Source organism: Elephas maximus, chromosome 7 (assembly GCF_024166365.1).
Source record: "Elephas maximus indicus isolate mEleMax1 chromosome 7, mEleMax1 primary haplotype, whole genome shotgun sequence".
NCBI classification, from domain to species: Eukaryota; Metazoa; Chordata; class Mammalia; order Proboscidea; family Elephantidae; genus Elephas; species Elephas maximus.
The window spans coordinates 109,277,303-109,291,947 of record NC_064825.1 but is presented as its reverse complement, the minus strand read 5'-3'; the positions used below and the strand labels follow the sequence as shown (position 1 = coordinate 109,291,947).

Sequence of the window (14,645 nt, the reverse complement as noted above, 5' to 3'; positions counted from 1 at the left end):
AGATGAGAGATCGATACACAAATAGGTGATAGAGAGATAGAGAGATAGATAGATAGATAGATATGATAGACAGATAGGTAGATAGACACACACACATAAAAAAATTTTTTTTTTTAAGTGATCATCACAAAATTTTAAACCAACAATTCTGTTATCTTAACCTATAGGGCTACTCTTATATTTTTAAAACATCCGTGGTAAATTCAGTTACATTTTTTTGAGATTATAATTAAATTGATTTGTGATATCTCATGGCACATAGAAGTTCTAATGTTAAATGGAAGTTGCTTCATGTTCAGACAGATATTAAATAACTTCCAGTAATTCACATATATGGCACCATCAGTATGTTTTCTTTTTCTCCTATGCTATTGTGCCATATGGTGATTTTTTAACTTTTTTCCTTGATAAAAAGTAGAGAATTTTTTTTTACAAGGCAGAGTTTATGACATCAATGTTTCACTATTTGTTCAGATTTCCTCATATATCCTAGGTTTCTCCATCAGAAAACTCCATATATCTGATATGTTACAAAAGTCTTAGAATGTGTCAGTTATAATACAAATGCTCAATTGGTGGAAAAATTATTTTAAGTAGGCTAACAAAGAAAGACATCTAAAGAATGGCACTTTTAGACACTTCAGTCATAGAACAGGTGTTATGGAAATGTGGGGCTGGGGTCACTTACAAGGATGGAACCATAATGAACCTAATCATTGTGAAAATGGTGACAAAGAACTTAAGTCACAGTCCAGAAGAACTTATCTATAAATATCTTAAAGATTAAAACAATTAACAACAGCAAAAAATCATTCCAAGTAATTACTGTCAACACCTAAAAAAAAAGATAGGTGATGATGATGATAGACAAATACATGATAGATAGATATACAGACAGACAGATAAATGGATGGATCAATGGATGGGCGGAAGGGTGGAAGGATGGATAGATAGTCAGATAGATAAGTTATTCTAAACACACACTATTTTGGAGTTATTTTCAGGTAACAAAGACACATTGAAGCATTTAATTCTCATGTATCCTTCATAACAATCCTGCAAGAAAGTGTTGGAATATGATTTTTCAGGTGGGGGTAAACAGGTTCATATAACTTATGTTATTTGCCCAAAATACCACTTTGTATATCTTACAAATGGAGGTATAGCAGAGAATAAAACATACAAAGGAATATTTTCATCTATAAAGACAAATAATCCCCATTGTGATCAATTATATATCTGTCTAAAACTCATCTACTATCTTGATTGTTCCCTCCTAAACCAACTATAATCATGAGTTTGTGTAAGATAAAGTTTTGAAGTAAAGTGTTCAAATATTTTCACATATTTTTTTCAGTATATGAAAAAGAAAAAAGTTTTAAGAAGAGTCTACTAAATACCCATGTATCTAACACCCAATAGTTTAACAGTTGATCTGTTTTTATTTCATCTATCAACCTATCCATTAATGTATAATGTGTGTGTGTGTAAAATTTGTGGGAGTTGGGTATATATTCAAATATCCTAATAAGTAAAGATTGGATTTATATTATTCATACTGTATTTGTATACTAAAAATCCACCGGATAAGACTATGTTAAATCTATTGACGATGCTTATGTCTCTATCCAGAATAGGTTTCCTGATAGACCTAGATGGACAAACACAATCTAGCAGTGCTGAATGAATTCATTCTGACCGGAGTCACAGACTGCCCAGAACTGCAGCCTCCATTGTTTGGACTGTTCCTCATCATATACATGATTTCAACGGTGGGCAACTTGGGCATCATCATCCTCACCAAGATGGACTCTAGTCTACAAACACCCATGTACTTTTTTCTCAGACACCTGGCTATCACTGATCTTGGTTACTCAACAGCTTTGGGGCCCAAAATGTTGGTAAATTTTGTTGTGCATGAAAATACAATCTCCTATTATTTTTGTGCTATACAGCTAGCTATCTTTATATTGTTCATGACTAGTGAACTATTTATTCTGTCAGCAATGTCTTATGACCGCTATGTGGCCATCTGTAACCCTCTGCTCTACACAGTCATCATGTCACAAAGGATATTTTGGGTGCTGGTGGTGATTCCCTATCTCTACAGCACATTTGTTTCCCTTCTCCTCACCATAAAGATTTTTAATTTATCCTTCTGTGGCTACAGTGTCATCAGGCATTTCTACTGTGATGCTCTCCCCTTGTTGTCTTTGCTCTGCTCAAACACACATGAAATCAAATTGATCATTCTCATCTTAGCAGCTTTTGAGTTAATTTCATCCTTCCTAATAGTTCTTGTTTCTTACCTTCTCATCCTTGCAGCCGTTTTCAAGATGAAGTCAGCTGAGGGCAGGCACAAGGCCTTCTCCATCTGTGGATCCCACCTGACAGTGGTGGTAGTGTTCTATGGGACTTTAATCTTTATATACGTGCAGCCCAAGTCCAGTTCCTCCTTTGACACTGATAAAATGGCTTCCATATTTTACACGCTGATTATCCCCATGTTGAATCCCTTGATCTATAGTTTGAGGAATAAAGATGTAAAGTAAGCCTTACATAGGACTTTGGGACAATTATGTAATTTATTTACTCAAAGTTCGCTCTACCATATGATTCATATAAATTACACTATGGGCTTTAAACTGTTTTCTGTGTGCCTCCAGAGGGGATAGCAAGCACAAAAGTACAGATAAGTTCAACATATGTTTCCATGTTGCCTTCTACTACAACCTCTACTAAAAGCTGTAAATAGATTAAGAAATAAAACTATAAAAAATGTTGTTTTCCTTAAACAGGAGAGATGCATTATAAGCATAATAATTAAGAAATTGTATAGGATATTAGAAGTTGTTAGGTGGTGATTTTAAAAAAAAAAACAAACAAGGGTAAATATATATGCTCAGTGGGACGGGATGGGGAAACAGTAGTAAATAGGAAGAATTCCAAGTACCTGTTGTTTTCCTCATTTAGAAGAAAAAAAAATTGTAGAAAGTGTATGTGTGCGTATGTGTATGTGTGTGTTTGGCATGTATACATGCATGTGTGTGCATGTGTTTATGTGTGTGCATATGTGTGTGCATGTATGTATGTGCATGCTTGTGTATATGTGCTTGTGAGTATATTCCTGTGTTTGTATGTGTGTGTACATGTGCATGTATGTATGTGTGCCTGTGCGTGTGTGTTCGTGTCTGCATATCTTCTGTTTTGTGCTTATTCTCTGCCTGGGGGTGGCTAATTATAATTGGAAGAAGACTCAGTACGGTGGGATGATCTGAAGTACTCAGTCATCTGAATTTGCTCAAATGTTCGCTTTCTAAACCTTGAAATTCATCTCTTTCACCATCAGTGCCTTTACTTTCATATATGAGCCCTTAGAGTCTGTTTACTTTATTATTTTTATTATTATTATAACAGTAATGTAAACAGTAACAAAATATAGTTATATTTGACAAGACCAGATTAGTATGTTTTTTTCTAAATCAGCCCATTTTGTCTGTATCATTAGATATATCAATTAAGATAAATTTATTGAAGTCAGCCACAGAAGTTTCCAGTTTTTTTCATTTTTTCTCTCCCAGATTGATTTTGCTTCCCAATTGCATGCTTTTGTCCCATAGATTTTTATCCTCATCTCTTTAGAACACAATAGTTACTCTTATTTAGAAGACATTATCTAACTGTTTAAGGTATCCTTGCAGAAGAAGTCTATGGTATGATGACTTAGGTCATTTGCCTTGTGTTTTTTTTTTTAGCCAGTTCTCTCAAATTTGGGTAATATGAGTGTGCACTATATTTTGAGTGATTTATGGTTTGATTTCATTGTTTTGATTATTCTACTTGGAAGAAGCAAAAGAAGATAATCCCATGGTTTGAACTATGCTGTGTTTCTAGTGAGTAAGGTGTGATTTGTAGTATTTTATATATTTGCCATTGTTTCTGCACATGTTATTGTTGTTAGGTGCTGTCGAGTTGGTTTTGACTCAAAGCGACCCTATGTCCAACAGAAGGAAACACTGCCAGGTACTGTGCCATCTTCACAATAGTTGTTATGCTTGAGCCCATTGTTGCAGCCACTGTTGTCAATTCATCTCCTTGAGGGTCTTCCTCTTTCTTGCTGACCCTCTACTTTACCAAGCATGACATCTTTCTTCCTGAACTGACCTGTCCCGATAACAGGTCCAAAGTATATGAGATGTAATCTCGCCCTTCTTGCTTCTAAGGAGCATTGTGGTTGTATTCTTCAGAGATATATTTGTTTGTTCTTTTGGCAGTCCATGGTATATTCAATATTCTTTGACAACACCAGAATTCAAAGCCATCAATTCTTTGGTCTTATTCATCATCCAGCTTTCATATGCATACGAGGCAACTGAAAACACCAAGCCTTGGGTCAGGGCACCTTAGTCTTCAAGGTAACATCTTCACTTTTCAACACTTTAATGAGGTATTTTGCAGCAAATTTTCCCAATGCAACTTGTCTTTTTATTTCTTGACTGCTGCTTCCATGGGTGTTGAATGTGGATCCAAGTAAAATGAAATCTTTGACAACTTCAATCTTTTCTCCATTTATCATGATGTTGTCTATTGGTCCAGTTGTGAGGATTTTTATTTTCTTTAAGTTGAGGTGTAATCTATAATGAGGTTACGGTCTTTGATTTTCATCAGTAAGTGCTTCAAGTCCTCTTCACTCTCAGCAAGCAAGGTCATCTGCATAACACAGGTTGTTAATAAGTCTTCTTCCAAACCTGATTTTGCATTCTTCATAAAGTCCAGGTTCTGGGATAATTTCTTAGCATACAGATTGTATAGGTATGGTGAAAGATACAACCCTGATGCACACCTTAACTGACTTTAAACCACACATTATCCCCTTGTTCTGTTTGAACAATTGCCTTTTGATCTGGATACAGGTTCCTCAAAAGCATGATAAAGTGTTCTGGAATTCCCATTATTCTCAATGTTATCAATAATTTGTTATGATTCACATGGTCGAATGCCTTTGTATAATCAATAAAAAACAGGTAAACACATTTCTGGTATTCTTTGCTTTTAGCCAGGATCCATCTGACAGCAGCTATGTGTTTTTTTCTGGACAGAGTTGCCCCATTTTCCCTGCTAATTTTCCATACATATTTTCTTATTTTTATTCCTTTAATATTAACAAAACATTTGTAACAAAAAAGCAAAATTAAAATTTACATACACTAAGGTTGTCTAAAAAAAAAAAAAAAAAAAAGATGCAATCTAGATTTTAATTTAGCACCATACAAGGAGGGGTATGATATAGTCCATGTATATAGAGTCTAGAAAACGCATGAGAAAAAAAAAAAAAAAAAAAAGAGTCACTAATAAAGAGAGTATTGAAATGGAAATCTCATTTAAAGTGCTCTGCATCCTCAATCAGGTCCAAGTGAACTGACTGGAAATTCTATTAAGTGTTTAGGGAAAAAAGAAGCAGCCTATTCTATACAAAATCTTCCACCAAAACTGAAGAAAAGAGTATATTTGCATTTTCTATATGAGGATACCTTTAACTGTGATATCAAACTCAGAACAAAACATTAAAAGAAGAGAAAATAACAGAACACATAGGTATAAAATCTAAAGAAAAATTTATGAAATTGAATCTGATGATGTGAAGACAATAACACACCAAATGAGGTGTGTTCCAGGAATACACATAGTTCTACGTTAAAAAAATCAATTACTGACATTAAACATAATAAGAAATTATAAATGAAAGACAATACCATATGAATAGATATAGAGGAACTTTTATAAGTTCCAATAATTGTGATAGAACTTAGAGTAAACTGGTATTAAAATGGAACATTATCAAACTAATAGAGGGCACCCATGAACAACCTACAGCTACCATCACACATGGTATGAAAGATTGAATACATTCTCAGGAAGACCATGAACAAAACAAGTAAATCCACTCTTACCACATATATTTGATATTTTAGTGGATATTCTAGGGAACACAATAAGGCAATAAAAAATTAAATAAATAAGTAGAAAGAATCCAGATTGGAAAGGAAGAAGGGAAACTTTTCTTAATGGTAGAAGACATGATTTTTTTATGTAAAAAATCGAATAGTGCCTACATTACATTTATAGAGCTAAAAAGGTAATTTAATGTATTTTTATGAATATACTTTCAGCTTATTAAAACCAAAAAAAGAAAAACCTGTTTAGATTTTAAGTGGGCCTTCATTGACCCTATAGATTTATTTGGGGATTTCATAGATGTAACACCAAAAGCAAAATCCATAAAAAAGTTTAGCCACATCAAACATTAAAACTTCTGAGGCAGGGCCAAGATGGCAGACTAGGCGGATACTACCGCGGATCCCTCTTGCAACGAAGACTTGGAAAAACAAGTGAATCGATCACATACATAACAATCTATGAACTCTGAACAACAAACACAGATTTAGAGACAGAGAACGAACAAATATGGGGAGGCAGCGATTGTTTTCAGAGCCTGGAGCCAGCGTACCAGTCAGGTGACCTTCGGGGCCCAATTTGGGGCAGAGCCCAGGGGGGCAGACAGCACAAACAAGGGGCCCAGCCCTAGCCCCTGAACTCATTCCAGGAGGGGGCCCAGCCAGTTCCTGGGGCAGCATGGCGGTGCAGCCGGTGGGAGAAGACCCCGGGAGGCAGTGACTGGTCTTGGAGCGGGGACAGCGGCGTTCCAGCTGGGGAGCCGTCCCGCCTGGATTTTGGCGGAGCGGGTGTGGCAAAAGCGCGGGGAGCAGCTCCATCCCCCTGAACTGACCCCGGGGTGGGGGATCCAGCCAGTTCCCGTGGGCAGCGTGGTGGCACAGCCGGTGAGAGAAGTCCCCGGGAGGCACTGACAGGCCTTGGAGAGGGGAGAGTGGCGTCCCAGCTGGGGACGCAGGCGCAGGGAGCTGCTCCACTCTCCTGAAACGAGAAGGACCACATCACAACAGAACCAAATGAAATTAAAAGAATCGTTTCATATTACTACGAAAAATTGTACTCTAACAAATTTGAAAACCTAGAAGAAATGGATGAATTCTTGGAAAAACACTACCTACCTAAACTAACACATTCAGAAGTAGAACAACTAAATAGACCCATATCAAAAAAAGAGATTGAAACGGTAATCAAAAAACTTCCAACAAAAAAAAGCCCTGGCCTGGACGGCTTCACTACAGAGTTCTACCAAACTTTCAGAGAAGAGTTAACACCACTACTACTGAAGGTATTTCAAAGCATAGAAAATGACAGAATACTACCTAACTCATTCTATGAAGCCACCATCTCCCTGATACCAAAACCAGGTAAAGACATTACAAAAAAAGAAAATTATAGACCTATATCCCTCATGAACATAGATGCAAAAATCCTCAACAAAATTCTAGCCAATAGAATCCAACAACACATCAAAAAAAATAATTCACCCTGATCAAGTGGGATTTATACCAGGTATGCAAGGCTGGTTTAATATCAGAAAAACCATTAATGTAATCCATCACATAAATAAAACAAAAGACAAAAACCACATGATCTTATCAATTGATGCAGAAAAGGCATTTGACAAAGTTCAACACCCATTTATGATAAAAACTCTTACCAAAATAGGAATTGAAGGAAAATCCCTCAACATAATAAAGGGCATCTATGCAAAGCCAACAACCAATATCACTCTAAATGGAGAGAACCTGAAAGCATTTCCCTTGAGAACGGGAACCAGACAAGGATGCCCTTTATCACCGCTCTTATTCAACTTCGTACTTGAAGTCCTAGCCAGGGCAATTAGGCTAGACAAAGAAATAAAGGGTATCCGGATTGGCAAGGAAGAAGTAAAGTTATCACTATTTGCAGATGACATGATCTTATACACAGAAAACCCTAAGGAATCCTCCAGGAAACTACTGAAACTAATAGAAGAGTTTGGCAGAGTCTCAGGTTATAAAATAAACATACAAAAATCACTTGGATTCCTCTACATCAACAAAAAGAACACCGAAGAGGAAATAACCAAATCAATACCATTCACAGTAGCCCCCAAGAAGATGAAATACTTAGGAATAAATCTTACCAAGGATGTAAAAGACCTATACAAAGAAAACTACAAAGCTCTACTACGAGAAATTCAAAAGGACATACTTAAGTGGAAAAACATACCTTGCTCATGGATAGGAAGACTTAACATAGTAAAAATGTCTATTCTAGCAAAAGCCATCTATACATATAACGCACTTCTGATCCAAATTCCAATGTCATATTTTCAGGGAATATAGAAACAAATCACCAATTTCATATGGAAGGGAAAGAACCCCCGGATAAGCAAAGCATTACTGAGAAAGAAGAAGAAAGTGGGAGGCCTCACTCTACCTGATTTCAGAACCTATTATACAGCCACAGTAGTCAAAACAGCCTGGTACTGGTACAACAACAGGCACATAGACCAATGGAACAGAATTGAGAACCCAGATATAAATCCATCCACGTATGAGCAGCTGATATTTGACAAAGGACCAGAGTCAGTTAATTGGGGAAAAGATAGTCTTTTTAACAAATGGTGCTGGCATAACTGGACACCCATTTGCAAAAGAATGAAACAGGACCCATACCTCACACCATGCACAAAAACTAACTCCAACTGGATCAAAGACCTAAACATAAAGACTAAAACAATAAAGATCATGGAAGAAAAAATAGGGACAACCCTAGGAGCCCTAATACAAGGCATAAACAGAATACAAAACATTACCAAAAATGATAAAGAGAAACCAGATAACTGTGAGCTCCTAAAAATCAAACACCTATGCTCATCTAAAGACTTCACCAAAAGAGTAAAAAGACTACCTACAGACTGGGAAAGAATTTTCAGCTATGACATCTCAAACCAGCGCCTGATCTCTTAAATCTACATGATCCTGTCAAAACTCAACCACAAAAAGACAAACAACCCAATCAAGAAGTGGGCAAAGGATATGAACATACATTTCACTAAAGAAGATATTCAGGCAGCTACATGAGAAAATGCTCTCGATCATAAGCCATTAGAGAAATGCAAATTAAAACTACGATGAGATTCCATCTCACTCCAACAAGGTTGGCATTAATCCAAAAAACAGAAAATAATAAACGTTGGAGAGGCTGCGGAGAGATTGGAACTCTTATACACTGCTGGTGGGAATGTCAAATGGTACAACCACTTTGGAAATCTATCTGGCGTTATCTTATACAGTTAGAAATAGAACTACCATACAACCCAGAAATCCCACTCCTCGGAATATACCCTAGAGATGCAAGAGCCTTCACACAAACAGATATATGCACACCCATGTTTATTGCAGCTCTGTTTACAATAGCAAAAAGTTGGAAGCAATCAAGGTGTCTGTCAATGGATGAATGGGCAAATAAAATGTGGTATATTCACACAATGGAATACTACGCATCGATAAAGAACAGTGACGAATCTGTGAAACATCTCATAACATGGAGGAACCTGGAAGGCATTATGCTGAGCGAAATTAGTCAGAGGCAAAAGGACAAATATTGTATAAGACCACTACTATAAGATCTTGAGAAATAGTAAAAACTGAGAAGAACACATACTTTTGTGGTTACGAAGGGGGGAGGGAGGGAGGGAGGGAGAGGTTTTTTTATGGATTAATCAGTAGATAAGAACTGCTTTGGGTGAAGGGAAAGACAACACTCAATACATGGAAGGTCAGCTCGATTGCACTGGACCAAAAGCAAAGAAGTTTCTGGGATAAAATGAATGCTTCAAAGGTCAGCGGAGCAGGGGCGGGGGTCTGGGGAACATGGTTTGAGGGGACTTCTAAGTCAATGGGCAAAATAATTCTATTATGAAAACATTCTGCATCCCACTTTGAAATGTGGCGTCTGGGGTCTTAAATGCTAACAAGTGGCCATCTAAGATGCATCAATTAGTCTCAACCCACCTGGAGCAAAGGAAAATGAAGAACACCAAGGTCACACGACAACTAAGAGCCCAAGAGACAGAAAGGGCCACATGAACCAGAGACCTACATCATCCTGAGACCAGAAGAACTAGTTGGTGCCCGGCCACAATCGATGACTGCCCTGACAGGGAGCACAACAGAGAACTCCTGAGGGAGCAGGAGATCAGTGGGATGCAGACCCCAAATTCTCATAAAAAGACCATACTTAATGGTCTGACTGAGACTGGAGGAATCCCGGCAGCAATGCTCCCCAGACCTTCAGTTGACACAGGACAGCAACCATCCCCGAAGACAACTCATCAGACATGAAAGGGACTGGTCAGCGGTGGGGAGAGAGATGCTGATGAAGAGTGAGCTAATTAAATCAGGTGGACACTTGAGAGTGTGTTGGCAACTCTTGTCTGGAGGGGGGATGAGAGGATAGAGAGAGAGGGAAGCCGGCAAAATTGTCACAAAAGGAGAAACTGAAACGACTGACTCAATAGGGGGAGAGCAAGTGGGAGTAGGGAGTAAGATGAATGTAAACTTATATGTGACAGACTGATTGGATTTGTAAACGTTCACTTGAAGCTTAATAAAAGTTAATTAAAAAAAAATTAAAACTTCTGCTCTTCATAAAGGCTGTTGTGCAAAAACAAGTTATATTCTGGGAGATAATATTTTCAAAGAACATATCTCATAATGGTTTGTTCCCATGATATATACAGAGGTCTCAAAACTCAAAAAACAGAAAAGAAATAAGGAGAAGGAAAGAAAAGAAAAGAAACAGTCCACAAATATGGCCATAAAAGCAAATAACAACTTACCCATGGAACATACGCAGTTGGCAAATAAGCACATAAAAATGTTGAATTCAATGATCACTGATAAATTTCAAGTGAAAACATTAGTAACACAACTCTACACATCTATTAGAATATCAGATATTTGGTAAGTATGTGAAGGAACCAGAACTCTCATATGCTGCTAGTGGAAAATTAAAACTCTGTAAATACTTTAAAAAATATATTTTTTTTAAGCATCAGGGTCTTAAAAAGCTGAACATGGTTTTACCATATTATTTCGCCATTTTTCTCGTATATACTCAAGAGAAATGACAGTATTTTTTCTTATAATGATATGTATACAAATGTCCATAACAACTTTATTTGTAATACTCAAAAACTAGAACCAACCCAAATGTTCATCTAGTTGAGAATGAACAATAAACCATAGTATATCCAAAGACTGAATATCATTCAATAATAAAAACTACAGAATTACTGGTGCATGCAAATATATGGAAGAAAAGTACAAAATTGGACTTTGTCAAAATTAAAACAACCCACACTTAGACATTTACCCCAGAGAGGTAAAAATTTATGTTCATACAAAGACTCTTACACAAATGTTCACAGAAATACTATTTACAATAGCTAAAAATTGGTAACAACCCAAAATGTCCTTCTATGGGTGAATGAGTAATGGAACTGTAGTAAATCCATATATGAAATAATACTCAGCAGTGAAAAGGAACGAATTATTGATGCACACAACAGATTGGATGGACCTCAGTAGAATCAATGTGAAGTAAAAAAATCTATCTCAAGAGGTTGTTGTTGTCGTTATCTGACATTAAGTTGGCTGCAACTCACAGTGACCTTATGGAAAACAGAACAAAACGTTACCTGGCCCCGTGCTATCCTCACAATCATTGGCATGTTTGAGTCCATTGTTGCAGCCACTGTGTCAATCCGTCTCATGAAGGGCTTTCTCATTCTCATTGGCCCTCTGCTTCACTAAATATGATGTTCTCCTCCAGCAACTGGTCTTTCCTGAAGACACGTCCAAAGCAAGGAAGTCGGAAAATGTTCTGTTGGAGGAAAAAAAAAAAAAATTACCATTAAATAAATTTGGTTTCCGAGGTGCTTTTGAGTAGATTGTGACTTGTGTGACCTATAGAACAGAGTAGAAATGCCTCATAGGGTTGTCTAGGCTGTAATCTTGATGGATGCAGATGGCCAGATCTTTTCTCCCTGGAATGGCTAGGGAGTAAAAACTGACAACCTTTTGGTTAGCAGTGAGTTTTGAACACTGCACAACCGTGCCTCCTTTCCGTTAAAGAATACATATGCATACATACCCATTAAACCATTGCCGTCGAGGGGATTCCGACTCACAGTGATCGTGTAAGACAGAGTAGAAATGTCCCATAAGGTTTCCAAGGAGCACCTAGTGGATCTGAACTGTCAACCTTTTGGATAACAGCCATAGCTCTTAACCACTACGCCACCAGAGTTTCCTCATGAGCACAACCAGGTAATAACATCTCATACATACTGAGTGCTATATCATAGCCATTTTATACACACACACACACACACACACACGTATGCACACACACACACTGCCACATAGGACAAATAAGCAAAAAAAAATTTAAAAGAAAGGTCACAAATGGATACAATACAAATATTTACAATGACAAATGCAACAAAAGGACTTCTAGTACAATCAATATAAATTCATAGTAAAACATCACACACAAAATATACTACAAGGGTATATGGTAATGGTAGAGCATATATCATACAAATACTGAAACATAATAAAGGAAAATAAAACACATAAGCAAAAAACCTAAACAGACGGATGATGACAATTGATCATGAAATGAGAAGCAAGGGTAAAACATTTCTGTTCCTTATGTCAAAACCAAAGCAAAACAAAACAATCAAAAAATATCCTGAACAATAGCAATAACAGTGACAATAACAACAGCAAATGAGGAAGTGATACCTCAAATATGCACAAAGCATTACTTTCATGCTATTTAAGTCTTTTAAAAAATGCAATAAAAAAAGTGTTTAAGCACTTCTTCCTTTTGTCATCCGTTTGAAGAGACCACTGTAGGAATGAGGCATATTGATACTTCTGTTTTATACATACAATATTTTAATCCAGATCCCTGTGTGGTGAAAACAGAAAATTAACACAGAGTAAAATGTAAGACTGTGTGAAATAGATACAGACATGCGTAAACACTGTATGAAGAAAAACTTGCTCGCTGGTGAATTCCAATTGTCCTGGATAATTAACAGACAACCTTCAGATGCTTTGTTAAGATTTCAAAGCTTCAGGGACAGTCAACAAATTGCTTGGCATCTCCTCAGGGAAAATCTCCAAAGGTGAGAAAAAAATCTTTAAATTGTTCTCACCACGCCATGTTAAGAAGCACTTGGGAGAGTCAAGACAGAGGCTTCATTGCAGGTAAAAAGGTAGATTATTTCTACATCTTACCCATACCCAGAATGTTTCAGTGACATTTGCAGGGACCCACCTTCATTCATTGGCAAAGTCATTGCAAAACATTTAGGATTTCTGATTCTGTTCCTTGTGCACTTTACTTTTAATAGTGTTTGAGACTAGGACCTCTCCTCTTTCTTCATATTTTTTTTGTTTTCAAATATTCTTCCTTTATGTCAGAGGCTAAATGCTTATAAGCATCTTTGAAACATCACTCTGTGGCAAAATAATCATTTTACTTTATATAAATAATTATATGAATAAAAACCAAAATAAAACCAGTTGTCGTGGAGTCAATTCTGACTCATACCCACCCGATGTATGTCAGAGAACTGCTCAGCAGGGTTTTTGAATTATCGGTGCACACAACAGCCTGGATGGACCTCAACAGAATCATGTGACGTGAAAAAGTCTGTCTCAAAATGTTGTGGTGGTGGTCAGCTGTTGTTGAGTTGACTCCAACTTGTAGTAACCTTACGTAAAACAGAACAAAAAATTGCTTGGCCCTGTGACAGCCTCACAATCATTGGTATGTTTGAGTCCTTTGTTGCAGCCACTGTGTCAATTCATCACATTGAGGGTCTTCCTCTTTCTCCCTTACCCTCAACTTTACCAAGCACGATGTCCTTCTCCGGGGACTGGTCCTTCCTGATAACACGTCCAAAGTATGTAAGTTGAAGTCTCACCATCCTTGCTTCTAAGAAGCATTCTGGTTGTATTTCTTCCAAGACGGGTTTATTCACTCTTCTGGCAGTTCATGGTGTATTCAATATTCTGTACCAAAACCGTAAATCAAGGGCATCAATTCTTTGGTCTTTACTCATTGTCCAGCTTTCACATGCATATGAGGCAATTGAAAATATCATGGTTTGCCAGGTGTGCTTTCGTCCTCAAAATGACATCTTTGCTTTTTAACACATTTAAATCTATCTTTTGTAGCAGATTTGCCCAGTGCAGTAAGTCATTTGATTTCTTCATTGTTGTTATCTATTCAGTAGATGTCAAGTGTGTTTTTTCAGTCTGCAGCTTCTGAGGCAAAAGGGCTTTCATAGGACTATGCTTTGAAGTAAGCAATATTGAATGTTTATACACATTTGAGCTTTAGTTTTTTTAATAAATTAACATATATATTATAATTTTGCAAGTGTCATTACATAATTCTCAAATGACAAACAGAAAGTTTAGTAACCATTAATACACATAACACCTAAAATTTTTAGCTTTTATCATTTTTGCTTCATGTATCTATACACATATTTATATGTATATCTATATCAGGGTTTCTCAACACGGGCCTTGTCCTGAGGAGGGGATCGCAACGACTACTCCAAACGATTTGTGTCTTCCCACAATGTCTTTATTAGTTTTTAATATTATAGGCACATA

At 36.9% G+C, this 14,645-nt stretch overlaps 1 protein-coding gene across 1 annotated transcript; it reads left to right on the top strand.

The window, feature by feature from the left end:
* Positions 1-1,655: 1,655 nt before the first annotated feature.
* LOC126079662 (olfactory receptor 8K3-like) lies at positions 1,656-2,552 on the top strand. Its single transcript, XM_049890795.1, has one exon. It carries the CDS (start codon positions 1,656-1,658, stop codon positions 2,550-2,552), a length of 897 nt encoding a protein of 298 aa, XP_049746752.1.
* The last annotated feature ends 12,093 nt before the right edge of the window (positions 2,553-14,645 follow it).